Source organism: Paramormyrops kingsleyae, chromosome 11 (genome assembly GCF_048594095.1).
Source record: "Paramormyrops kingsleyae isolate MSU_618 chromosome 11, PKINGS_0.4, whole genome shotgun sequence".
NCBI lineage: Eukaryota > Metazoa > Chordata > Actinopteri > Osteoglossiformes > Mormyridae > Paramormyrops > Paramormyrops kingsleyae.
The window spans coordinates 16,317,734-16,345,196 of NC_132807.1; the positions used below are offsets into that span (position 1 = coordinate 16,317,734).

Below are 27,463 nucleotides of genomic sequence, written 5' to 3' on the forward strand. Positions count from 1 at the left end.
AAACAAATACAGCTGCAAGCTGGTGCTGTGTTCTGGGGGCAGGGGAGGGGATGTGAATTCACTGGTAATACCTGCTCCTTCTTGTGAAAGCTAAAAAAGCGGCACCATCCTTAAAGGGACGTGCAGTGAGATGCACGGGGAACACATCACCTATGTGGCTTCAATGCTGCACATCTTCCTGCAAGCATTTTTGTAATTTGTTTACCACCATCCCACCTGTCATTCCCTTTTAAATCATTAATTTTGTGGCACAATCAAAAAATGCAGTTCAAATATTATCGGAGCTTAGAACTGATGATAGGAAGGAGTAACAGGGATAGCATCTCTGCTCCTCAGTGAATCTATTTAACAACAACAGTAAACACTCTCTGTGGAAGATTAATAAACTGGCAAACTGAAGCAGGTCTGAAAGTAGCATAATCATATTATGTAAAGAATGAAAATATCTGCTTATCTTCCTCACTGTAAGTCACTTTGCACGAAAGGGCTTTCAGGTGGGCAGTGGCACCCGGTAGGTCAGGCCCGTGTGAGGTACCACCTGTGTGCCAGTATGGATCCACTTTGAGTAACTTTGCCCACTCCTCCCACAGCTATCTCTGGAGAGACATTAAGATCCACAATACCAGTGTATCAGAAAACATTCACATCGCAACAAAATCTATTGCAGCAGTTTTCATTTGACAAACTAATAATGGAATTTTAATATAGGCTGATTATAAAATAACATAGTTAATATTGTTCGGTGGATCTAATATCATTTCTTACTGTCCGTTTGGTTAATTTCCGGAGCCCCTCAAATGCAAATACAAAATACAAAAGCTGAAAAAATTTTCATCCACCTCACAAAGGTCACCTCTTCAGAAACACACAGGAAATACTCCCCCTAACACCTGGATCGTCTTCAGCGTTAAGTGAATGGATCCCAAGTCAGTTGCACTAGTGATCAGCAGTACTGCCTGGTATTGTGCAAAATTTCTTGACAACCAGGAAGTTATCAACTTCACTAATTACAAAGAGAGCACCAGCAAAAGCCTGCCAATTGTAGGTATTTGACGCTTTTATTCCTACTGCAGGGTGCACGTTCACACCGCCTGTGGTCACAGAGACATGGCATGGATATAAATTCATTTTCAGTGGGTCCGATCCTGTGGGTTTCTGGTTTAAGTCTCAGCCGCTTCCTCCAGCATGACTGATGGGATAATTAATTACGGTCCAGGTGAATAACACCCCAAGCAGCCCAGTGCACCACGCACTCACCGCAGGGACTGGTGCACACATCACCTCACACCCACGATTAGCGCACCGGTCAGGGCAGCAGCACTGCAGCATGTCAAAGCGAAATACTGCATTTCATTTAGTCATGAGGCACAGTCACGGCATGGTACGCCACAGTAACCCCGCGCTGGGGCCTCGCCGGGTGGGAACCATGCCAGAGAAGCCAGCCTTGCGCAAGCCGGCAGGATGAAGTGGTGCTTCACTGTCAGAAACTGACAGAGTGCAGCTGCAGCAGCTCGTACCAAGGGCCTATTCACGGGGTATCACCCGTACCAGGGCCCTAGTCATGGGGTATCACCTGTACCGAGGCCCTAGTCATGGGGTATCACCCGTACTGGGGCCCCAATGATGGGGTATCACCCGTACTGGGGCCCCAATTGTGGGGTACCACATGTACCGAGGCCCTAGTCATGGGGTATCACCTGTACCGAGGCCCTAGTCATGGGGTATCACCCGTACTGGGGCCCCAATGATGGGGTATTACCTGTACCGGGGCCCCAATTGTGGGGTACCACCTGTCCCGAGGCCCTGGTTGTGGGGTATCACCAGTACCGGGGCCCCAATTGGTGGGTATCACCCATACCGAGGCCCTAATTATGGAGTATCACCCATACTGGGGCCCCAATCGTGGGGTATTACCTGTACCAGGGCCCCAATAGTGGAGTATCACCCGTACCAGGGCCCCAATAGTGGGGTATCACCAGTACCGGGGCCCCAATTGGTGGGTATCACCCGTACCAAGGCCCTAGTCTCGGAGTATCGCCTGTACTGAGGCCCTGGTTGCGGGGTATCACCCATACCAGGGCCCCGATAGTGGGGTATTACCGGTACCGGGGCCCCAGTTGTAGGGTATCACCCGTACTGTCGTGATCACGGGGAATTTTTGTGCCTTTTTAAATACTGTTCATTGACTTCAGAACCTCTAGATAAAATTGAGATTATCAGGCACCTGTAGAGTTTGCTTTGATGTTTCTTCCACTTTTCCTTCGCTGTTTCTTACCTCTACAGACTGGAATCTTGCTCAGGTTGCACAAAGGGCGTGTGGGTGTTTCACGCTTTAACCGTATGCCTGTGTGAGTGTTTTTCTTATCACAGTATGTTTTCCCACAAATACTTACAGTAAATGAACTCGACAGACCTAAGACTAATTGATGAATCATCCAAGTATCACCACAGCGGTTGGCCACTTCGGCAAGAGCAGAGCGTTACAGAAAATCAGCTGAAAATGAGTCACCCGGTTTAGATGTTTGAACTGTAAATCACTCAGTCTTACTTATTAGTGCAAATCCCTCAGTATCACTCCATATGTTCATACATGCATATGATGATATGTGACAAGTCAACTTATGTTACAATAGAGTATTCATTTTTTGTTTGGTATTTTCTTGCTTTTGTTATTTGTGCTTATTAAGCTTACAATAATATTTGTGGTGTTTAGGCATTGCGACGTGTGTGTCTTGTTCCTCCTTTAATTTGCTTGAAATTGTAAAGGGTCTCATCACTGCATAACAAAGTGAATAACATTTCTACTTTTTATTTCTTCATTCACGCACAAATGACAGCCTGAGACGTCCCTCAGCATTTTGGTAACTCAGAGACCAAATGACACTACAGCTACCATTAGGTTTGGTTTAACTTGGTTTGGAGAAACTGCTCCAGCCGCAGACACACAAGATACTCAAGGCGCCAGTTCCAGAATCATTTCTGATTTCAGCAATGTACTGTATCTTAGAATCATTGATGGAATTTGGCTTTAACCTCAACCAAGTTTTTTTTTTGAAGTTTTTTTCCTTCTTAAATTATTGTGTACAAATGATGTAGTGATGTATTAAACCCATGTAAAGGGGCTTGGGGTGACTGTTGTGAAAGGCGCTATATACAATAAATGGTGACACATTACTTGAGGGGGCACAAATAACTTAGTAATTCACTACTCAAGTACAAATCAAGAACATATATACAAACTGCATGGAATACATGAACCATTTTGACTGATTAATGAACAAACATGGATCAGTAAGTAACACTTAGTTTCTGGTTAATTGAATAAGTAAGAGTGTACTTCTTGCCTCATGACATTGTTTGTGCCCCCAAGTAAAGTGTTACCAAATAAACTGAACTGAATTGAACTGAATATGTTCATGAGACTTAGCCACAATATTTAATTTGTTTTAAATTATGTTGCATCGCAGATGTGAGAGTTAGTCCCTTAAGTTGATTATGAAGTGTCACTTCTTAAAAGCTGAGACCTGTACTTATTTGCTGCCTCTGTTCATTGTAAAGTGGTGAATATACACAAAAATAACAATAAACAACAATAAATATATATTCAGAATAACAGGAACATAGCACACGAAAGGAGTATTATCAACAGTACTTGCTGGACTCACTGAATTTGGATAGTAGAATAGCAAGTGCAGGTAGTTAAGTATAGTAGTAAGTAGTGTGTTCAAGTATAATGCTAGTTATTAGTTGCATTCCTGGAAAAACTTAAGCAAATGTATGTTATAGAAACATGAGGGATTATGGGGAAAATTTTATAACTTTGTAAGTAGACACGATAAAAGACAGGAGCCTGAAAAGAATGATACCATAGTGTCATAAATAATAAATAGATCAATTCTACAATAAATAGCCTGAATTTTGCTGGTGGAAGTTTGTGTCAGAAGGTTTCTGCTTGCACATTATTGGTTGTAACACAAGATACAGTTGACTGCAGTTCATTGTTCTCTTGATGTGTTTTAAAATATAAATCCAGCTTTTGTTGCTTTATCAATGCCCTCATCACATACACGAGCCGCTTGTATGGCTTATGAGCCTCTTTTTTCCTATAGAAGTTAACAAATCAACAAATGTGGAAAAATAGCAAAAAAAAATAAATAACAAGATAATGTGAGAACCGGGTGTTTTGACACACGTCGGTTCATCTGGGGGCTGTTTTCTGTGTTCACCTCATTCTCATTGCTGAAATCACACATCAACAAATCTGGACATCACACTATACAGCAATTATTCACTGATTGGTGCAAATTATTGCAGTGGTGCAAATTCACATTTTCATAACATGTGTTATAGGAGAATATACTGTGCACATGCTAGGTATTTATGCTGAGGGATGAGGAAGGAAAATCAAAAGCGGTTTTGAATCCATGGAAGAATCTAATGGAACCAGTTTGTATCACTATTATGTGTTTTATGTAGCAATCGATGCAACATTTTTTGGCCAAATGTCCAATACTAATGTGGTTAGACACTAACTTGTGGGGAGATTACAATACAAAATGCAGATGTAAGGCGTTTAATCACAGCAGTTTGTACTTCTGTATTTCTCTTGTGTGATGACCTTTGACCTTGAAAGAGATATGAACTCCCGGGATAATGCATTGTGGGATAGGTTTCCGATAACCATGGGCGTCTTGACTAAGCTCCTTTAGTCATCCAGAAGGCCTTGGGTTTTGGTGATCTCATCCTGTCTTTTTTCCCCACAGGCTTCTAGCATCACACTGTATATCAGTTAAATCTGCTTAGAGCTGAAGTTTGCATAGAGACAGGAGATTTTCATGTCCTAAAATAAATGTTGCATTGTCAGTCAGGCACTCTGGTAGCCTGAGAACATTGAAATGTCCTTCTAGTAAAACCAATGCCGTGCCTTTCTCCTACATTTGTCATTTACCTCAGTATGTGGTATAGTACCCAGAATGCTCTCTGGGCTTCTGATCATTATTACCAATTGGGCCTTTTATCAGTCATCCCTAAAAGAGGAATGCTCTGTGGTAACAAAAAGCAGCGATCTTTCTTCAAAGGCAGCTCAGCGAGGACATGGACCAGAAATGTGGGACAGAGATTATGCACTGTCATTTGGAGATATGGTGGGGGTAGGGGCTGCTGGGGTGGGGTGGGGTGGGGGGAGGGGCTGGATGAGTAATTGGGGGGGAGTCAGAAAGATCTACACAGTACTAGTGCACTGAGTTGTGAATTATTAGAAGGATTCCATAAATACATCTGTAGGAGAACAGTAATGTAGATCAAGCCTTCCAGGGAAATGAGCTTGAAAAAAGCTCATTGAAACAGTTAATATCGGAAAGCAAACTAGCCTTTTATTCTTCTTTTCCCTTGTGGCTCTTAAAAAAGTACTTAACAAAGAAATTGTTTTATTTTGCAGGTGGAGGGCAAATATGACTACAGAGAAAAGGTGTATGCAGTAATATGCAGTTAGCCGCACTGCTGGACTGAGGTGGGGGGGGCTGAAGAAGTGGCGAGGAGGTATTTCTGCTGGACATTGTGCACAGGGACAAAGACAGTGTAAGACATTTTATTTATGAGGAAATCTAACTGAGGTGACCCCCCTCTCCCCTGCCTGTTCCTGACAGGTGAATTGAGTGCGGTCAAGACCTGGCCAGGTTACTTGCTGGTCAGTGACTCGCAGAGGCGGAAATCCAACACCGGCAGGGAGCCCACACAGCTGCCCGCAAAAGTGCTCCCTTAAAGTGGCCTTTAATTCAAAGCTTGGTGAAAAAAATAACAAACGCAGCTTACAGATTTAAAACCGTGACATGGATACATTTATGGGCAACGACAAACAGTTTGATGTGCTCTACATTTAATACACCTTCTAAAATTAAAAGCGTTTTAATAATTGGTGTTATCAGACATATAGACAATAATTTTGAGTGACCTATGTAAAATACACGTTAAAAACCGAAATACCTCTTTCTCACACTATCAATGTATTCTTTATAGCTCAGCTCCATAAATTTAAGATTTAAATTATATTTTTGTATGGGGAGTTTGTCAAACGGTATCCGTGGACCAGCACTTCATAAAATGACAATTCGCACGACAATATAAGTCACATATCCAGTGTGACTTTCACATATTTTACAAACTTCACGTTTAGAGAATGTTGTCGACTTTTGATACAATTACTTATCAAAGAAAGAGGCTCTCCCCAAATTGCATCACAGACGTATTTCAGCGGGGTAAGTTAGGGTGCTGGGTATTAGAGTCATCATCATCGATTATTGTCATGTGGAAACGCAATCATTCTGGCCCCGAAGTAATGTCGAGACCCAAGGATAAGAGAAGTTCTCCTTGCGAACTGTTTTTGCAGAATTTTTAATTTAGAAAATTAAATAAGTTAGTATTAGACTTCTCACACGTACAGCTATATAAAAGGGCTCGCAGGTTGCATTTCCATAGTAACAGTAAGTAAACAAAATGCAAAGCTTTGTCACTGCAAGGATGCACAGGAAACAGGGCACTTTGGTGCCAGTGGGGACAGCCGCCCGGCATCCTGGGTCCCGGTCAGGTCTGAGCACCGCTGCACCATACACAAAGCCACCCCCCCCCCCATTCACCGGCAAGCCGCGGGTGCTGGGTGGGTCCCCCTCCTCACAGTGCCAGCTGCAGTTTGCTCAGGTTCCTCTGGTGCATGTTGTGATGCCGTACCAGCTCATCCGAGCGCGCAAATTTCTTCTGGCAGTTGGGCCACCGGCAGTTGAAAGGTTTCTCACCTGGGGTGGGAATAATAGTTTCACTATGAACCAGTCTAATAAAGTTAGTCATTAAAAATTTATTTAATTGAGAAAACATTAAAAAAGTTAATAACACTAAAACAATACTAAAGTTTACGGAATAACACAAATAGTTATAATACTGTATTGAGGCTATGTAATTTCACATTCAAGCTGATTTGAAGAGACTGCTTTTTGAAAAATACAATATCTTAGTACAAAATTTACATGGACTTGCTAGGAAACCTAAATGATTCCTCTAAAATGTTTCAAACTCAATGTCATCTTGAAGAGAATGACATGACTTCAAAGCCATTTCATTGTTTGGGATTCTGCTCCTTAAAGCACCACGGTTTTAAATAAATGTGAAAAATAAAAATGTTACGCACTTGTTTTACCTGTATGAGTCCGGGTGTGGGTCTTAAGGTGGTCAGACCGCGAGAACTTTCTCTGACACGTCTCGCACTGGAAGGGTTTAACTCCTACGCACACACAGAAGAGGAGAGAGACACGTCCAGAACAGGAATCGACCCGGATGGGGGCCGATCCACTGACTGTGGGGGACGGACTCCAGTGCTTTTATGTGACAGGTGAGACTTTTTTACTGGATGTATGTATATATAAAATATTTTAAAATATATTAGCCCTAACATCCATGCATTTCCCATGCTCGCTAGTCCTATTCAGGGTCACAGGGAGGTTCGGATCCCATCCTGGAGGCTATGGGAGCAAAGCAGGAAATAACCCAGGATGGGGCTCCAACCCATCGCAGTTAACCATAACTATTTGTAATAAATTTTATTAAGTTTAAATTTACCAATACAATGTTATAGTATTTAAATGTATTACTCATTATTACTTGGAACGTTTCCATCTTCCAATTTATTGTTTTATCTTCATATGATATTCTATTTTCCATGAAATCATGCGCCTGTCTTCAAACAGTGAGGCAAACCCATGATGAGGAAACATTTATTACCTTGATTATAATTCATCTTGAGAATTTATTTATAAGTTACAAATCCTGCATTAAACTTTGGAATGATTTAATGATCAAACCGTAAAAAACAACCGGCTGTAAAATATAATTGTATGTTCTGTAATGTCCTGGTTCCCTGTGATACTGTAGTCAGTGTTGGTGGAAGGCACATGATGAGGACAAAGAGAGCGTGCACGCGTGCGTGTGTGTGCGTGTGTGTGCGTGTGTGTGCGAGTGTGTGCGAGTGTGTGCGAGGCGGGAGATGTGCTGACCCGTGTGCCTCCGCTGGTGCCTCTTCAGCTGGTCGGATCGGGAGAAGCGTCGGCCGCAGTCGGTGAAGTCGCACTGATACGGCTTCTCACCTTAGAAGGAGGAGTCAGGTTTAGAATAAGCCTCAGGGCTAGAGACTGATATATGGATGAGATCTAGCATGAGATTAAGTGGCTCCTCAGAGTAACTTTGCTGGTGGCGTTTACACTCATCTAAAAGTTATTTGGTCGTCTTCATACCCTGGATGAACATTTCCAGAAATGACGTGCGTTAATGAATCTAGCAGAGCTGCACCATTCCCAAGTAGTGCCTGCTGGAAATGGACACAGATCCGAGTACCTGAGGCCGCAGAGCTATAAGCAGGCAATTAAATAAAAGTTTCATACAAAAACTAAGAAATACTGATTCTGGCCTTTCTTGTGAATTGTGTGCTCTACAAATCTATCCTGTTGAATATGTAACAGTTACAACATCCATCCATTTTCCAAACTGCTTATCCTTCCGGGTCACAGGGGGTCTGGAGCCTACCATGGAAACTATGGGCACAAGGTGGGCAACAACCCAGGATGGGGAGCCAGCCCATTACAGGGGACACTGACACACCATTCACAATTTAGTAACTCACAATAGCCTCAGCAAATCTTTGGACTGTGGGGGGAAACCCGGAGGAAACCCCACAACAACATGGGGAGAACATGCAAACTCCACACACATGTAACCCAGGCGGAGACTTAAACCCTGATCCCAGAGGTGTGAGGCAACAGTGCTAACCACTGCACCACCATGCCGCCCCCATGGTTACATTATGGAAAATTCATCTGTGAAAAGCTCATTAAACTCATGGTTATGAAGTACACTAAGCTCGTTGCCATCTAGGATTTTGTGCTGTATTGGTAAGCAACCACACCTCCCCGTGTGTTTCCGGCATCTTCCACTTACCCGTGCATTTTTGGCTCCTTTCTTTTACATGTGTGTTTCCATCCTGCACCTTCCTCTTACCCGTGTTTTTACGGCACATTCCTCTAACCCGTGTGTTTCCAGCACCTTCATCTTACCCAGTGTTCCCTGCACCTTCCTCTTACCCGTGTGTTTCCAGCACCTTCATCTTACCCAGTGTTCCCTGCACCTTCCTCTTACCCGTGTGTTTCCTGCACCTTCCTTTTACCGAGTGTTTCCTGCACCTTCATCTTACCCGTGTTTCCTGCACCTTCCTCTTACCCGTGTGTTTCCTGCACCTTCATCTTACCCAGTGTTCCCTGCACCTTCCTCTTACCCGTGTGTTTCCAGCACCTTCATCTTACCCAGTGTTCCCTGCACCTTCCTCTTACCCGTGTGTTTCCTGCACCTTCCTTTTACCGAGTGTTTCCTGCACCTTCCTCTTACCCGTGTTTCCTGCACCTTCCTCTTACCCGTGTGTTTCCTGCACCTTCCTCTTACCCGTGTGTTTCCTGCACCTTCCTCTTGCCCGTGTGTTTTCTACACCTTCCTCTTACCCGTGTTTCTTGCACCTTCCTCTTACCTGTGTGTTTTCTACACCTTCCTCTTACCCTTGTGTTTCCTGCACCTTCCTATTATCCGTGTGTTTCCTGCACTTTCCTCTAACCCGTGTTTTTCCTGCACTTTCCTCTAGCCCGTGTGATTCCTGCACCTTCCTCTTACCCGTGTTTCCTGCACTTTCCTCTTACCCGTGTGTTTCCTGCACCTTCTTCTTACCCGGTGTTTCCTGCACCTTCCTCTTACCCTTGTGTTTCCTGCATCTTCCTCTTACCCGTGTGTTTCCTGCTGTGCATCTGCAAGTGGGACAGCTTGAAGTATCTCTTGTTGCAGCCAGGGTAGGAACACATGAATGGTCTCTTCTCATTGGTCTCCGATGATCTCACAATGGAAGGTGTGATACCGGGCACCCGCCGCACGTCCTGCTGAAGGGGGCACTTGTGAGCAGGTGGAGCCACCTCACATGAACATGTGGTGTGATGATGTGGCATTCCATGTATAAATGGACAGTTACAGGGTGTGAGCACAGTGGATGTGTTAATCGAGTAGTTACGGCATGTGAGAGCAGCAGACGTGTTATATGTACAATTACTAGGTGTGATTGCAGAAACCTGCAGATAGGAGGTGTAAGTGCAGTGGACATATTAAAAGCACAGTTATGGGATGTGAGTGCAGTGGACGTGTTAATTGCATAATTAAAGGGTGTGAGTGCAGTGGACATGTTACATCTACAGTTACAGAGTATGAGTGCAGCAGACGTGTTAAACAGGCAGGTATGGAGTGTGAGTGCAGTGGTTGTGTTAAGCATGGAGTTACGGCATATGAGCACAGTGGACATGTTAAATGTGCCGTTATGGGGCACAAGCACAGTGGATATGTTAAATGTGCTATTACAGGATGTGAGTACAATGGACGTATTAAAGGTGCAGTTATCTGGTGTGAGCACAGCTGACATGTTAAACCCACAGTTGCAGAGTATGTGTGCACAGTGGATGTGATAAACATGCAGATAAAGGATAAGAGTGCAAAGGATGTGTTTAATGGGCAGTTACATGGTGTGAGCCCAGTGCACTTGATAAACATGCAGTTATGGGGTCTGAGCACAGTGGACATGTTAAACATGCAGTTATGGCATGTGAATGCAGTGGATTCATTAAACATGCAGTTACAGGGTGTAAGCACAGTGGACGTGTGCGAGTGCAGTGGACGTGTTAAACACACAGTTACAGAGCCTGAGTGCAGTGGACGTGTTAAATACACAGTTATGGCGTGCAAGCACAGCAGATGTGTTAAACGTGCAGTCAAAAGGTGCAAGCGCAGTGGAAGTGTTAAATGTGCATTTACAGGGTGTGAGCACAGAGGACGTGTTAAACACACAGTTACATGGTGCAAGTGCAGTGGATGTGTTAAACGTGCAGTTACAGGGTGTGAGCACAGTAGACATGTTAAACGCGCAGTTATGGGGTGTGAGCTCAGCGGACGTGTTAAATGCGCAGTTATGGGGTGTGAGCTCTGTGGATGTGTTAAATGCGCAGTTGCAGCGTATGAGAGCAGCAGACGTGTTAAACGCGCAGTTACAATTCATGCAGCCTAAGGGGCGTTAATCAGGCCACCAGAGACAGACAGCCAGACAGTGCTACATGGCGATGCTCTCCAGCTCCAGAACAAATCTATTTATCTTTCCTAATGGCCGCATTATGTTAGAATTAGCTGTAAAAAGATCATGCGAGTTTCCCTATGTAGCTGATTTGTTATTTAAATGGGGGCCGTTCGTCACGGACACTGGGCAGCCCCCATCTCGGCCAATCTGCCCGGGTGCGCAGTGTTGCCCTGCGCTGCACCCCATCTGCTCTTAATTAGCGGCAGCTTAATATAATGGGCTTTTTATGCCCCAGCGGTGTAATTAATGCACTTTGGAAGTTATTGATAAGTAAATTACTAAAGAGTTTTATGACTCTGCCTCGTGGATTATCTGGTGACCCCACTGGGGGGCCGACACCAAAGTCAGGGCAGGAGTCTGGGTTCCTCAAATCAAAGCCATCTGCCCATCTCCATTACGTCACATTTGTTGCTACATCACACGGCGTTTATTTTTGACTGCAAACATATTGGCCTAAAATACACTTATGGAAAAACAAATATTCCGCCCAGGGCCAATTTAACTTCATTTCAGAAAAAAAACAATGCTAGGGACTAGAGTAAATACGGCGCTGTCACACAGAACGTCTCCAAAGCTTTCCCTGGAGAGCAGCTGCCTTCCGACGTGCATTAATTAAGAGATAATGATTTATTAATGCTGGCATGCACACAGAAATGCATCTTTATTGCTAATGGACTTTCTTAAGGTGGTTCCCATCTATTTTCGTTCTAGAGTTTCTGTAAAGCAGCAGGGCCAAACGGCCGGCCGGGCCTCCGTGCCAGTGAGCCTGTGGGGCAGGGGGACAGCCCCCAAAAGCCCCGACCATGGATCGGCACTCGGGATCGCCATGGTCTGCGGTTCGACCTTGGGCATGTTGGAAGAACAAAAGGCTCGGGGGGGGGAGGCGACCTCCAGGCGAACCCCGGAGCGCTGGCGGAGCGGCGACTGACCTGGAGGCCGCGGAAGACGCCGTGGGTGTGGATGCGGTACTGCGTGCTGCAGCTGTACATCATGGGCGTGTTGGGGTCACTCTCGTATCCCGAGGCGTGGCTGCAGGGAAACAATGCAGCCGCTTCACCACCTCATACTGCACGCTGGGCTTTTTGTCTCCGCTGTGCCGAGCGGGAAAGCTAACAAACAACAAGCTGCATCTGGTTATTTACAGATACTGAGCACAAGGGGAATATTAGGAACGTCACATTAAAAAAAAAAAACTTTCCTTCTACTTCAGGTGAAATGGCCTATTGTGTTCTTGGAAGGTAAATGATCAACTTTGCATCACAGAAAAATAGATCATTCAAAGATTATCTGTAATGTTAGAGAATATTAAAGTCACTAAATGTACGTATTATGACAAAAAAAGTTTTTCTTTTTATGACATTATGTCACCTTCCACCACAGCCAGTCCACACAAGCCTGGCTTTGCAGGATCTATACTAGCCAAAGTAACTTATTAACAGAGGTATCTTTATAAACGGATTATTGGAGTCACCTTGGACAGCACAATCAAGTAAAAACAGTAACCCGGGACAACCACTATGCGCAAATGAACCAAGTTGTTTGTTTTTTTTTTAAACAGAAAAAAAAACTTATTTTCTAAGAAGTAGCATAAACATAGTCAGCTTGATGCTTGAGTATTTTTTGAGTATTCTTTGAGTATTCATGAGACTGACTTGCAGCCTACACCCGGCACAACCAGACCGGCAGGGATTGTTACTACATTAGAGAGAGGAAGTGGCTACATTAACAGAGGGTCTCAGGGCCTCTCTCAGCCCCTCTCCTGCATGATTCCAGTGCCATAAAGCTCTCTTTATCCAGACAGCCAAACCTGGGATGGTAGGAGCTCTTTGCATGAGTAAATCGTCACACAGTTCATTCATTCATTCATTCTGCAGATAAACGCCTCAGGTTCATGGCAACTCTGACTTGAGGGATTGGGAACTGTGGCATTTATCTGGAAAACACCCATAAAAACTTTGGCTTGTGTCCCCAGAGATGAGACCACGTCTAGGGCTGATTTTCCACAGCTAAACACTGTCGTCCCCACACTTAACAGCAGATTACTCATTCAGTCATTGCTCCGGTGGGGTGGAATCGGGGTCAGACCCTCCCCCCACCCGGGGTGGATCTGGGTGCTCTCAGGGGGCCTCGGTGCAGAGTCATTGGCTTGTGTGCTAACTGCTTGCCGGCTTTCCGGGCATGACCTCTTCCTCCATTACATCTTGGAGCACGGTCAAGGCTGATGTGTGCTTCAGGAAATATATCACAGGATATATTCCGGAGGACAGACAAAACACTGTCTAATTCTGCACGTGGTCCCAGGAACAGGGAGCGACAGGGAGGTGGGGACCTGCACTAGGACCCTGTGGCAGCAGTCACGACCACCTCCTGCACTGGAGATAACCCCTGGACGGGCCACCAGCCGGCTATCAGCACGTGTCAGCGGCCTGCGGGCCACAGAGTCACAGGCAGTCATGTGCTGACGGGACCTTAGATCACTGGCACCAGTGGCTTTGATGGCGCACATTGCCAGAGTGGCAGGGAGATGTGATGGATTGGTTCAGATAACAAACGATATCAAAACCGGGACGTGATTAGAGTGTGATGAGTTTAGGGCCAAACGGACAGCAAACAAAATGAAGCATAAGAATTTCACAGATCCTGGGTCATTAGTATGCAGGGCACACGTCATATGATTCATCAACATAATTGGCGGAGTGCATGATTTAATGAAATGCCTACTGTAGAGGGGCTTACAGTAGATTAATGGATGCTAATTCCAGTTTGAGAAGAATCTGTGAAGCAGTGCGGGCAGAGTGACGTACCTCTTGATGGTGGATGCCAGCGAGTTGACAGGGTTCCAGGCCACACATTCCAGCTGCGACGCCATTTGGTATAGATTATCACTGCCGGGATCCAAACAAACAGCCAGGAGAAATGGTCAGTTTCATTTCAGCACTGCCAGGGTATAAGCAGGCAATACTCCGAACACCGCAGGAAAACTGGACAAAAGCCGCCACGATTGAAAAATGACGCCCAGCGCAGGAGCATGCTGGGTAACTGTTAATAAATGTGCTATATAAATAGGAAAATCCACACAGCGTGTGAGAAATTCATCCATTTTCACCACTTGTTCAAGCCAAATACCAATCCGTTATTAAAGGGCAAACTGCAGGGTTATTAGTTAACTTGGCAGATTCTAACACGACATTTATGTATGTATGTTTATGTATGTATGTATGTGTATGTATGTATCTCCCATAAGAAGCTTTATATCTCAGTGTTTCAGCAATACATGGGAGAGCATGAGGCAGCTTGGTGCCTGGTACTCCGAATACAGTGAGGCTTTAAATCGAACGTTATCAGGATGGGATTTTGGATGGGGGCACATTCCTGGCCGCGTTGTGTGAGCCTTATTAAGCTGAGACCTTCAAGCATGCCGCCTCTCATTTCTCACAGGCGCGGACGATGTCATCCGTTATGCTGACTGCGCCGTTAGACTGGGCCCGCAGCAAAACGCTCGGGCTGGAGGAAGATGAGGGGCACCTTCATCATCTGTCATCCGTAATCCTCACAGGGTCAAAGGGCACCGCCGCCCTATTGGACAGGTTTCCGGGCCGGTTCGGTTTCTTCGGCTCGGTTTATGAGAAGTGCCGCATTTCAGTGTGTCCAAGTAGATCAGTGGCTGTGTGTTTAATGGAGCCCATTTCAGCTTGACAAAGTGCGTGCAGTGCCGCCCGTACCAGGCATCGCCGGTGGGTCTGAGGACTCCCAGGCACACTTTCGACTGCTATCGTGTGTTTATGACAGGGGAAGTAGCGAGCCCTCGGGAACGGACTTCAGCGCCAGAGATGCCGCTGACTCATGGAGGCTTATCAACGCCTGATGGTTATTTTGGAATCACTCTGTTCCCCCAGCTGAAAACAGCACATTAGCGGCATCCTAGGAATGCTGGCTAATTTAGCGGCTGCTCAGGCTTTTTGCGTATAAATAATACGCCGGTGCAGGCCCGACCGGGACGAGGCCCCCCCGTGCTAATCGGGATAAGAATTCTGAAGGAAATCGGTAGTAGATCATGCAGAGTTTATTTTGGCCCCCTGGGCGCAGCTGTGCAGCCTGTGACCTTTGCACAGACAGAGTTGTACTAAGGGCTAAGATTTAAATTGATGTGGTCCATTCCCCAGGTAGGGTCTGAATTGCAAGAGATGCCCAGCAAACACTGCGATCACAGGCATTGTTGATGTGCCCCCCCCCCCCCCCCCCCCCTTCAAGCGCAGACATGGTAGCGTCCATTTCGTGGATAAAAGGAATTATTAACAAAAAAATGAAAAACTCAATTTTGATTTTTTTTTTTCTCAGTGTTGCGGCAGTTAATACTTTTACAGCAGACTGTGAATCATACTGGTGCTGTCATTCTCGGACACAGAAATTCAGTTACGGAAAGTACCCATCATAAATCTGAACCGTAGGAATGCTGCTGTTTTCAGCCTTGAATTTACAATTGTGACTGCAATTTGAGGAAAGTGTTTCCTTAACCCAGCTAAAAAAGAAGTTCCAAAAAACAGGAACAACAATGTAATCAAGCACGAGTTTCACTGAAGTTTCACTGAGTTTCTATTTTTATACGAACGCAGCGATTTAATCAGGGCGGCGCGGCTCTATCCGTTTGCTGTGTAGCTACCAGCTGTTGTTCTTGAGATAATTCTACACGTGAAGGTCTCCTGAAGTCCACGGGCTCGCACCGGCCCGCTTCCTTCCTCCTTCACCTCACTGCCTCCTTCCTCTGCAATGGGCAGCCTGACATTTGGACTCCAGTTAAAAGCTGCCAGTTCCCTTCCACCAGATCACGCCAAAGAGGATCTGGCGTCCGTGCTGGATATCCAACCTTGGGCATTAGGTCCAAACTTCTGCTGGGTGCATCCGCAATGCCCCCAAAAATCTATTTCAAGCATTTATTTCAGCTAAATTTATATTCCCTTCAGAGAATATCATAATAATTATGGTGAATGAGTTTCTCCCAATGAATCCTCAGCTTTCTGCTCAGCGAGACCCAAAACATGTCAGTCAGACAAAAAGAAAACACTGGCAGGGAGGGAGACCCCACCCTGACCCTAACCCTAAACCTAACCCTAACCTTGATGGCGCGCCCCCGTTGGTCACCTGTTGTATGGATTCCTCAGGAGCAGCGCTTGGCTCCCGGCGCAGCTCTCCGATGGGTTGTGGCATCCGTAGACGGGGGGTGGGACGGGATACTGCTGCTCACCTGCACACAACATGTACCTCGTCAGACCTCTGATGGCAAGCCGGTGCCCCGCCCACCCAGGCTCTGCCCTAGCTCCACCTAATCCCCGCCTCTCCCCATGCCCTCACAACAAGCCTTCTGTGAGCCCGACAAAGGCCTAAACGCCAGGGCAATTCGCTACATCCATTAATAAAGCCGACTTGCCGATTCACAGACAACGGGCTCGAAAAGGTAGAATGAAAAGAGAATCCCAGAGCATTGGACAGAAGTGCTTCAGCAGCAGAAAGTCTACTTGGGGATAGAATAAATGTTTTAAAAACGTCTGCAAATACAAGCAGTGGCTGAGCAGTGCTGCAGTGACCCGGCTCTCCTTCAGGAAAGCCGCGGTCCCTGTGGAGCCCTGATGGAGATGCAGCTGCAGACTCGGCAGTTATGAAAACAGCAGCACTTTCTTTGAAAGCGAAAGCTACACCCAGCCACTCAGGCCTTCAAAGCGACAGTGAAATATGGCTGCTTTTCCTTGCCGCCAAATTTTGTGAATTGGTCTCATGGCAGCTTTAAACCTTTGGGAAGCTCTTATATCGTCCTTCCTTCGATGTAGGATTTACGTTAGCAATATCAATAGCAAATAGCCCTTGTTGTTTACTGATGTTTCACACACTGCATGGGGGAGCTGGAGCAAGATATTGTGCATTTATTAGCCTGACATGAACACACTGTGTAACGTTTAACCTTTGTATGACTTCTCAGAGGTAACCATAACCCCAGTAAAAAGCCACACACAATGTCTCCAAGCTACCAGTGGCCTCACGCACAGACACACACAAGGGATATTTCCTCAGATTACTCCATGGCTGCACATACTCAGGCATACTGAAATCTCCAGATGCTGCAGGCTGGGCATGAATGTGATAAACGTTACCCATGTTGGTCTGCTGCGCAATGGGGTCCTCGTGTTTAAAAGAGTGGTTGGGGAACTGGGAGGAGTGGTTGGGGAACTGGGAGGCATGATGGGACGGTGTGTGACCGTAGCTGGCTGCACTGTCAAACGGCATGGCACTGTAACCTGCGGAGAGAGAGACAGACGGACAGAAGTACTGTAAGTGACAATGTGTGGAAGAAAACGTTATGACAACAAAATAGTTTCTCTTCTATAAATTAGGGTTAGGATTATGGTTTGGGTTTAGGATTACCTCATACTGTACTCTTCTGTAGGTTACTTCATACTATATTCCTCTAAATGTTAATTTATGTTATAGGTTAATTCTATAGGTTCATTCAGAACATCAACTATAGAAGAATTCATACTCTGCTCTTCCACAGGTTAATACAGACTGTACTGTTCTGTAGGTTAGGTAGAGTTCTGTAGGATGTTTCAGGACTATACAGTATTGTGTAGAAACAGTGAAAATGGGGGGGTTACTGATAAGTTCAAGTACCATACATCATCGGTCAAACACTGATTTATCTATTCATTCACTTATCTGTCTTACAACTGCATATCTCAGTACAATTAACTGGTACAAAAGCTTTTTTAAAAATTTCAACATACATCTGACACATTAATTTTCATATCTGCCCCCCCCCCCCATATCAGTATAATTTACCCACCCTCCTCGCACCCCCAGTCACTGTCAGAGACACTTGGCTTTGTGAAGGCCAGCCGTGTCCTGGCCTGTTCCTTCTGGGTCTCCAAACAGCTGAACACCATCCCGCCCTGGGACAGAACCCAAGCCGAGCGTCGGAGAGGTCGGTCTCCGAGCCCACAGTGGCACGGCCTCAGCAGCGCCCCCACCTGGCTGCTACAGTCATTTATTCATTATAACTCCCTGACTCCTTAAAAACAGCCCTCTGCGCAAAACTCATTACAGACCCCAATTTGTCTTGCACTGGCCTCTCAGCGCCAGGGCGGGGCGGCATTATTATAGCGAGCCTGGGGAAGCTGGCACCCCCACATCACACCCCCCCCCACCCCATTAGCTTTGACTTTTTTCCTCGTCCATGTCCCGGGAGCACGAGTTGGGTGTGAACTCTGCAAGGAGGGGGCCGTGAGCTACCATGGGATTCCTCCCACGAATTTCGGAGGGGTGGGACAGAGCGCCCTCACATTACCCTCGGAACTCATTAACTCCCTTATCAAAACGACCAGCTCAGCTTCCAAATACCCTCCACAGGAGGCTGCCATCCACAGCATTAAAGCACATGCCCTGTATCAGGGCCCCCCGCGGAAAATTTGCCAGGGAATTTTTTAAAAAAGTTTTGTCATTAATTTACACTTTAAGCTTATATCAAGATGGAAAATCATGTGAAATATCCTGAAAAGTAAGACAAGCCAGTGGGATCCATTATAGACCTCATGGCCAGTGCAGACTTTTGGCTTTTGAAGAAAAAGCAAGAATAAATATTAGTAACATTTATTTATTCTTCATAAATTTATTTAAATATTTTCCCAATATATGAATAATGTTTATCTGCTTCAAGTCAATTCAAAGTGAAAATTATGAAATAAGAAAAATAGGAAATTGTGGAACTGAATTAAAATATTGGCTCACAAAATTCCCTTTGAGGGAGCAGGGGTGGGGGGGGGGGGGCAGGGGGTAGTAGGCAAAACTAAAAAAGTAATTTCCAAAGCAGATCGTATTAAAATTTATGTCTGTTGGCCCTGATAATTACATTTTGAGTTCAATGCTTGTTTCAACATTGCAACAAAAGGGTCGTCTTTCACTTGCTATTGTAAATCTTGAGGAAAAGAAATATTTGCAAGTGTGGTCTCAGAATCATGGGGTCAGATGCAAAGCGAGCAGCTGCCCGGGGTGGGGTCTTATCAGCCCAATAACTCACACACCCACAGACACACACACACACCAACACACCGACAGAGACACACACACACACACACCGACAGAGACACACATGGACACACACACACACACACCGACAGAGACACACACACACCAACACACCGACAGAGACACACACACACCGACAGAGACACACACACACACACACACCGACAGAGACACACACGGACACACACACACTGAGACTGCTCGGACCCCGGTGACCTTCGCTCATTCCCGGCCACTTTTTCCGGTGTTTTCCGAGCCAAGCCCCGCAGGAATGTGATACGGGGGTCACAGTGTGGGGCAGACTGTTGTGATATCGAGGCTTGTTTAATAAAACCTCGTGAAAAACAGCAATTGATTAAGATGTGTGGAAAGTTCCAAAGAACACACACCCATCTCTACAAAGTGCCCCCCCAAGTGAATCCAGATATGGGGGTAAGACCTGTTGGTAGGGGCTAAAAGAAACAGAGGCCAAAAGCTCGGAAACATTTTCATTTCTTGAGAAACACTTTTCCCACAGCCCACCCCCAGGAGGAGCCAGACAGGGGGGCCACTGTACCACAGACAGAAGCCTGATGACTCTCTGGCCCAGAACAGCCTTTTGCACTCATCCCCGTGAGATCACAAGCTGAATACTTCTTGGCTGAATAATTCTCGTAATGGTAATCAACAGCACAATAAACCAGTTGAAGAATCACCTGGTCATCAACCTGCCTTCCAGAACTGAGATTTTCCGTCGTGTCTAAAATGACCATAAAATGAATCCATAAAATTATATGAATATGACAGAAACTGTGGTACTGTGCTCATCTCATTTACAGAAACATACATTTTATATTAAAGTAACACTAAATATCTGATACTGAATTTATCTACTTTTATATGTATTTAGTTATGAGGCTGCTATTGTGTCTTTATTTTATTAGCAATTATTAGCAATTAATTTCACTAAATATATACTCATATTTATTTCTTAATAATACTTTAATGTTACACCTATTAACTGAAGTTATTTCTTGTAGTAAATTAAACTAAACTAAATTATATTTAGTTAGTTTCCGTTTTAGCACTTTAATCTGTTAAAAATTTCACTTTTGATTTTAAAAAGTTAGAAAAATTGTGTTTTTTTTTTTTTATTGAATTTGCATTAGCTGCTGAATGCTGGTCTGTTCGTTTTAAGAGCAATTATTAGTTTTCATAAAAATTTAATTTATAAAAATGTTATTTATGATCTGGTTTGACATCTAAAATGCATAGTGAAAAACCTAACATTGTCTGACAAACGATGCCAATTTAATTAACATGTTATTAAATGTATGTGCTTTTGAAGGCAATTGATAATATTTCACTTCACACACAATATAAAGTGATAGTTATTTTGAGTAAACTCTAAATATATAGATATGATTGAATGATCTTGACGATTCTATGAAAAAAATTCTGGTGAGATGAACAATTAAAAATGTTTGCTCCTAATGGTGCTGAAATATATATTGCACTTTGCTGCTTTCGTTACAGTTTCTGTTTCCTGTTTTGAAATATGATACATCCTTAAAAAGAATGAATGAATGTAACAAAAAGCACAGCAGTGGATTGGGGATCCACTTCTGTGACAATGACACAAGTGTACATTTGCCGTCACAGCAAAACATGGAAACTGTGTAACTGCCACACTCAGGGTTATGTAGCAACAACAACAATAATAATAATGACAACCAGCATCTTAGTCCCTCTAAATGAGTGCCTTGCATCACAGCAGAGTGAGCCAGACTCTTCCAGAAGGGCAATGCCAGGGCACCAAATGTGACATGGTGCAAGGCCTCACCACCTAACCCTAAGTTCGGCGTCAGGATGTCTTACCCTGGTTCCTCGGTGGCGGCTGGCTCTCCATGCAGTTGGGCAGGTATGCTCCATTGGCAAACATCCTGGGCTGGCTGGCCGTGGGCTGCCCCGGTGGAGGGGCGCCAAACGCTCCGTACCGGCAGGCTCCCGTCCCGGTGAACTGACCAGAGAAGTGCACGGTGAAGGCACTGAGGCCGCAGTGCGGTTCCTCGTGTGGCTCGGCCGTGTTCCAGCCTGGCTCCTGCTTGATGAAGGAGTGGGAGGAGAGTGAGCTGTAGGGAGACCCGGCGTGGAAGTCTAAGACGGGAGCCCACTGTGGGGCGCTGCTCACGGGCAGGGCGCAGCTCCCGTTGCCCCCCGGGAGGGTGGGCACCGCTGGCAGCAGAGCATTGAGATCTCGCACATCCGATCCCATCGGGCCTGCTAGAGGTGCCGGGGTTGGCGTACGCCGTAGAAAATAGCCGATTCCTCAGCGATGACAGTGTCCAAAAGCAGCTCGAGCTCAGCAATCAGAGAGAAATTAAGTCCAGGGAACTTTCATAGTCGCTCTGCGGAGCAATTCTTTTAAAAAACCAGAAAACAGACCAAAGGAAAGCAATAGAGTCTGACCGAAGAGCATGTAGCAGCTAAGGTGGTGCAGTGGCCGTGTGCGGCAGAAGCGGCCGTGCGGGCGATGAGGCGAAGTGTGAGAGTGCAGGAGCTGCCTTCAACTTCTTTTCTCATGTGTGTTTTTCTCTGAAGTCCCGAAAGCTCAAATACAGCCTGACTCTGGGGGCAGAAGGCGGAGCCAAGGCCAATGAGCAAGGACGATGACTCCCTCATCACTCCCTCAACGTCCCATCTACACACACCGGCCCGCTGAACCATGAGCAGGAGAGAGTGTTTCTGTATCTGTGTGTGTGTGTGTGTGTGTGTGCATTTGAGTGAGAAAGAGGAAGGGGGGGGGGGGGGTCATCATAATTCAGCCCTAGTATGCACATCTTTCCATTTACTCCAAGCACAACCAAACTTACTGTTAAACAAGCAATGAGTGCATTCTGACACTGAATTGTAAGTATATTTCATAATGGAAATAATTTCTATGCATTTGGGGGGGAAATCGCAGTATATGTATTTTAATTAAGAAAATAAGTGTTACTGCTACAGCGAACGCTGATGTTTAGTTGCATGATTAGAGTCAAGGGTGCTGCTATTTATGTTAATTTTTTTCCTTGTGCTACAGATTTATGATGACTTGCGTTGTCCAATTTCATGCCATTCTCATTCGAACAACAGAAAGACTGAAGCAGATACCACAGGCTCTAAACGGTAAAATGTACGTATGTATATGCTTGCAATATTAAAATGTTTTTCTCTGGGTACCTTATATAAACGGAAAACACGATAACTACGTATTTGGAGAATAACAGAAATCCGTTAAGTACTTAAATAATAACCAACTGACATACATTTCAAAGTCATATAACTGAGACTAAGAATATCGAAATTTGTACTTTTTTATATATTTTCCTTTTCTGAGCATACAGCTAGCTATAACAAATGGTAGAAACAAAATGAGAGGCGAGCGCTTAACTCTGGATGTCGAGCAACTCCATTAACATTCCCGCGGACCCGGCGCATTCACACGCTCCATCACTGTCTGCACAGGCTCCACTGCGCGCCGACCGCAGCTCCGGGCCGCCTGATGTCACGCCTGACATAAAACGTGCCTAAAGGCAATTATTGTTCATAACTTCAATTACTTCACAATGAATAGACGCCGATAAACTAAATAAATAAATAGATAGATAGATAAATAAAAGCGTGTCAAGGGTTTATTTATATATATGCAAAAGTAGTGGTCTAAAATTATATAGGCTAATTTTAAATATTTCATTGTACTCAGTAAAAAATAACTAATATAAAAATGAAGACGATTTTAGATTTAAAAAATTCTTTTGGAATTTAATTTTTAATGCTTTTGAAAAAAATCGTCTCAACATTTTTATACATTAGCGACAGCAGTACTAATCAAAATAACAGCGTTTAAACTATAAACGCATAATAATAATAATAATAATAACAATAATAATAATAATAGGCCTAATAATAAGAATATAAAATGCAAATAAACATTCGATATTTTTTATCATGTCGGAGGTGAATCAGATATATATCAGATCTATAGATATATATATCAAATATCGAAAATATATCTTCTAGTTGATTACTCGCGTTTTCGATGTACAGTACACAGAAAATTCTGTACAAATTTAGGAAGGGCAATATCTTTGCTGATAATAATTATTAATAGCCACAGTATATAGCTATAGTATAAAAAGTAATGGTGATGATTTTACAAGTATAACTACGCAGGTTAATTATAATCCTGTTGTCTGAAACAAATCTTGAACAATAGATAGATTTTCGTTCAAAAACGTCTTTTAAGAAAACGCTCAGTAAAAAAAATTGTACGACTTAAAACTCCTCAACGGGGTAATAAAAATTATTAACATGAAAAAAAATTTACGCAAGAGAAGGCGACATTCTAATTTTATACACGATATACATATATAATTTACAACCATACCTTACTAATAATTTGAAATATTCTTCAATATATATATTATCAACTTTAATTAAAGCAAACTAATTATGCGAAAATAAAATAACAAAAAGGTATGATTATTTTGCTATTTTAACAGGTATGCAGTCTGGGACGGCTGTACAAATGTGTAAAATCAAATTCTTCAAATTTCTCTTTATTTTGTATGTAGACTATAGAAATGTATGTTTACCGAGCAAGTATACAGTCATTGTCAATAATATGCAATCTTTATATCAAACATTGTTACAAGAGAAAACTAAAGGAATACGTTTTCGAAAGTAATACATTTTAATAGAATTGTAAGGTAAATATTAAAGTTTTACCACAATAGACTACGATGTTCTTTTAATACGACCCACTTTCCCGTATATTACATTTTGGCACCTGCTCCTCAGTGGAAAGTGTATAGTTAATGCTGATTAATGTGCTTCGGCATAAGACAAAGTGTATTTTGAATACACTTAAATCAAATCGCTTATTAAATACCACAACGGCACTTCGTAAAATGATCACCGGCAGCTCTGCATGCACTTCAAGGTGGCCTGTCTGTATTCGGCAAAGGGATGTATTAGCGGAATCAGATGCGCAATGTCCATCGCTTTTTCTTTTATTTGCTGGTTATTTGGTTTGTTTTGCATTGTGATTTCAAAGCAATATTCCCTTCTATCTGTATATCTGATCAAGGCCAAAATCACAAACATAAAAGCACGGGCACAATGCGACTGACGCGATATCTGTCACCTACACTCAAAATGAAAGACACAGTGTAACATACATTTCAGGTCTAGGTGACAATTTCAGTCTGATTGGACTGGTTGAATTTCACTTTTTAGCAGAAAAGAGCCATTAATATGCACTACTGCTTCTACTGCAAAGCCCTCAATTAGCTGTCAGAAGATGCAGGAAGTCCATACTTTCCTAGTCATGCATATTTCATAGTCAAAGGGGCGAATCATGTGACGTTGCACGTGCCGCGTGCCGAGTTAGGCCGACACATTACGGGAAGGAACGGCATGCAGAGTTGTGGGTAATTGCTCTGCTGCACAGCCAGTTTTGTGAGGATGGCATGAGTGTATTACTGCAGATTCAGGAGCTTTAGCATTACCCAGTTTCTGTTTAGGGCTTTGAGCGCCTTACAACCGGGGTGAAAGCAGTCAGGGAGCCAGCCGTCTGGCAGGTGCTATGTATGCGATCTTAAACACATCAAATGGACACAGTAATAAATAGTGGGCGGGGGGGGGGCATGGCTTTGGCCCATAGCAGGATGATGAGGAATTCTGGGGGGGGTGATCATCAAAACACACTGGAAAACACGGGAGGGTTCCTGCCTAGCAAATCATCAGAGAAATACAGCAAGCAGATTTTGCGTCCATGTGCGTGTTAGGAAGCTCTTTAGGCTGAGGACAGAATGGCTGTTTTTGCTTCTAGCATTGAATGACAGAAGGATGAACAGCTAAGGTACCATGTCCAGCTAAATGCATGTGAGCCATGCAAATTTCAAAGCATGTGTATATTAAATTACACAAAGTGATCTAGGCACTTTCGTTCTCAGAAAGTCAAAGGATTGTCAAAATTACAGACATATTTTCAAGACAATAAACTATTTGGCCCCAAATGTTAGCAAACATTTTGTTTAAGCAACAACAAACAAACAAAAAAAAATCTGAATACATAATCAATAAATGCAAATATTGTTTTGCCACTGATAGCCGGATATTTTTATAAAAGTATAATTTGCAAAGCACAGACAAACTGCTAAAGATCAATGACATATTTTTAACAAAGCTTATTTTCTATAATTTCTTCTGTCCAAAACCAAGTGAGGTGTTTATTTTGCAGTCTTTATCACTACTTTTATTTTATTGTGACACACACCTCCTTTCCTGCTGATGATGCAAAGAAAATTAAACACAAACAATGCTTACTTATTTACTTAGCAAATCAACAGAAACAATTTAGTGTGTATGTCTACTATAGTAAACGTGAGGAGCAAACATAAGGGTAACAGACTCAAAGCATTCTCTGAACACTCTTCATGTAACTACAGATTGGTTTGGGCTCCATAAAACATTGATATTTTAACAATACCTACAGATTAAGAAGAATAACCAGAATCAATATAATAATTGTAGTATCTAATATCATGATTATAGGAATATTATTTGGAATGTTTAGGACACTATCCTTATGTCTTTGTTTACTCGTAAAACACAAGACACACACACATGCACACACTCATACACAATCACACATTCATACACACACACATTAACACACACATTAATACACATGCACACACACTCATACACACACACGCACACACTCATACACACTCACACACTAACACAGACACACACAAATACACATACACTCACACAGTCATACACACATACACACTCACACGTACACACACACACACACACACACATGTACACATACACACACACTCATACACACTCACACACATACACACTTCCACACGTACACATACACACACACTCATACACACTCACACACATACACACTCACACACGTACACACACACACACATACACACACACACACGTACACATACACACACATCCTCCCATGTTCAGTGTAAATCGTCGTCATCCTGGAACCAATTAGTAAGGATGTGTCTCAATTTGTTCTGTGTTTAGGCCGCAGTGGCCCGCAGCTCAGCCTGCGCGGGGTGCAGATATGCGGTGCGCATGAAATTGATGAGCTGAGAGCTGCCGCTGCGCTGTCGAATGCACCATCTGGAATTCCAGTCTGGGCTTCTGCTGAAAGCTACTGACCCAGGATTCAACTTTCTAACTCATGGAAGGGAGCAAGAGAAGAAAAAGGCTGTCATGTCAGAGAAGCCACTGTGTCAAAGTCCTTTATCTTGCCATTGGCTGGGGAATTAAAGAATCATTTGGAGAAAGTCCATTTCTTGGCTGGACTGGGGGGTACATAAAGATACTGAGTGATGAAAAACAAAATAAGGTCCTTTCACCTGGACTCGTGTGCTAAATCACCACAGTGGGAAATCAGACAACAGGACAGAGGCCTTTACATTTACTAATGTCTCAAACAGCATCCTCACGCTCCCGGATTCTGTGTGCCGTATTGCACTGCAAAAATCTCTCTTGATCAGCTAGTGCAGAACGAGAATAAATATCTCCTAACAACAGATCCTGATGTAGCTGGATGTTTTCAAAGGGGTGAGCTGTGTATCACCAAGTATACAGCAGGGGGGTCTTATTTTTAAGTGTCTGACATGTGGCTCTGCGACAGTACTTTTCATTTTAGCCTAAAATGAAGAATCTGAGGAGAATGGCGATCTTACTCACATGGCGGAGAAGATGAACACCTCTGTTTTAACCAGTAAACATACATGCTCTGTGCCCACTGTTTATACTAACTTTCTGTATAGTCATTTAATCTGTGATTCAAGTACTTATATATTTATATAAAAGTAATTTAAACCTTGAAGATTTAAATGTTGCCAAGGTACTTCTTCTTGTTATACTCATATGTCTTAAATTTTATGACACTTTTTAAACCCCACTGTCAGAAACAATGAAACATACATTACACGAAGGTGGTGATCCAATCTGGTGCCTAAAATCCCTTTTTTTTTTGTTCACTTTCTTTTTTCAATTTATTCCTTTCATGATTGCTGTCACTAAAAAAATAAACAGCACCGTGAATGACACTAGTAGTAACGTCAATTGAATTAATCTTCAGATGTTGAAAGTTTAATGTGTGTTCCGGCGGAGGAGCCCGGGCTT

At 43.7% G+C, this 27,463-nt stretch overlaps 1 protein-coding gene and 1 long non-coding RNA gene across 5 annotated transcripts; one reads left to right on the top strand and one right to left on the bottom strand.

The window, feature by feature from the left end:
* Window positions 1-5,573: 5,573 nt before the first annotated feature.
* Window positions 5,574-21,955, bottom strand: LOC111847525 (WT1 transcription factor). 4 transcript variants are annotated; one of them, XM_072718136.1, is made up of 9 exons: window positions 21,119-21,955; window positions 17,335-17,478; window positions 16,331-16,433; window positions 13,996-14,076; window positions 12,121-12,220; window positions 9,806-9,956; window positions 8,040-8,129; window positions 7,187-7,270; window positions 5,574-6,788 (listed from the first exon to the last, which is right to left on the bottom strand). In XM_072718136.1, the coding sequence occupies exons 1-9, from the start codon at window positions 21,513-21,515 to the stop codon at window positions 6,667-6,669; spliced, it is 1,272 nt and encodes a 423-aa protein (XP_072574237.1). In that variant the 5' UTR covers window positions 21,516-21,955; the 3' UTR covers window positions 5,574-6,666. The 4 variants fall into 4 exon arrangements, with proteins under 4 accessions (XP_072574237.1, XP_072574238.1, XP_072574236.1 ...); XM_072718137.1 differs by having other exon boundaries at window positions 5,754-6,788; window positions 9,806-9,953; XM_072718135.1 differs by having other exon boundaries at window positions 5,754-6,788; window positions 7,178-7,270; window positions 9,806-9,953.
* A 71-nt stretch (window positions 21,956-22,026) lies between these two features.
* Window positions 22,027-27,387, top strand: LOC111847535 (uncharacterized). The gene is made up of 3 exons (XR_002839125.2): window positions 22,027-22,150; window positions 22,323-22,415; window positions 26,348-27,387. It is a non-coding gene; the product is annotated as an uncharacterized lncRNA (long non-coding RNA).
* Window positions 27,388-27,463: the final 76 nt, after the last annotated feature.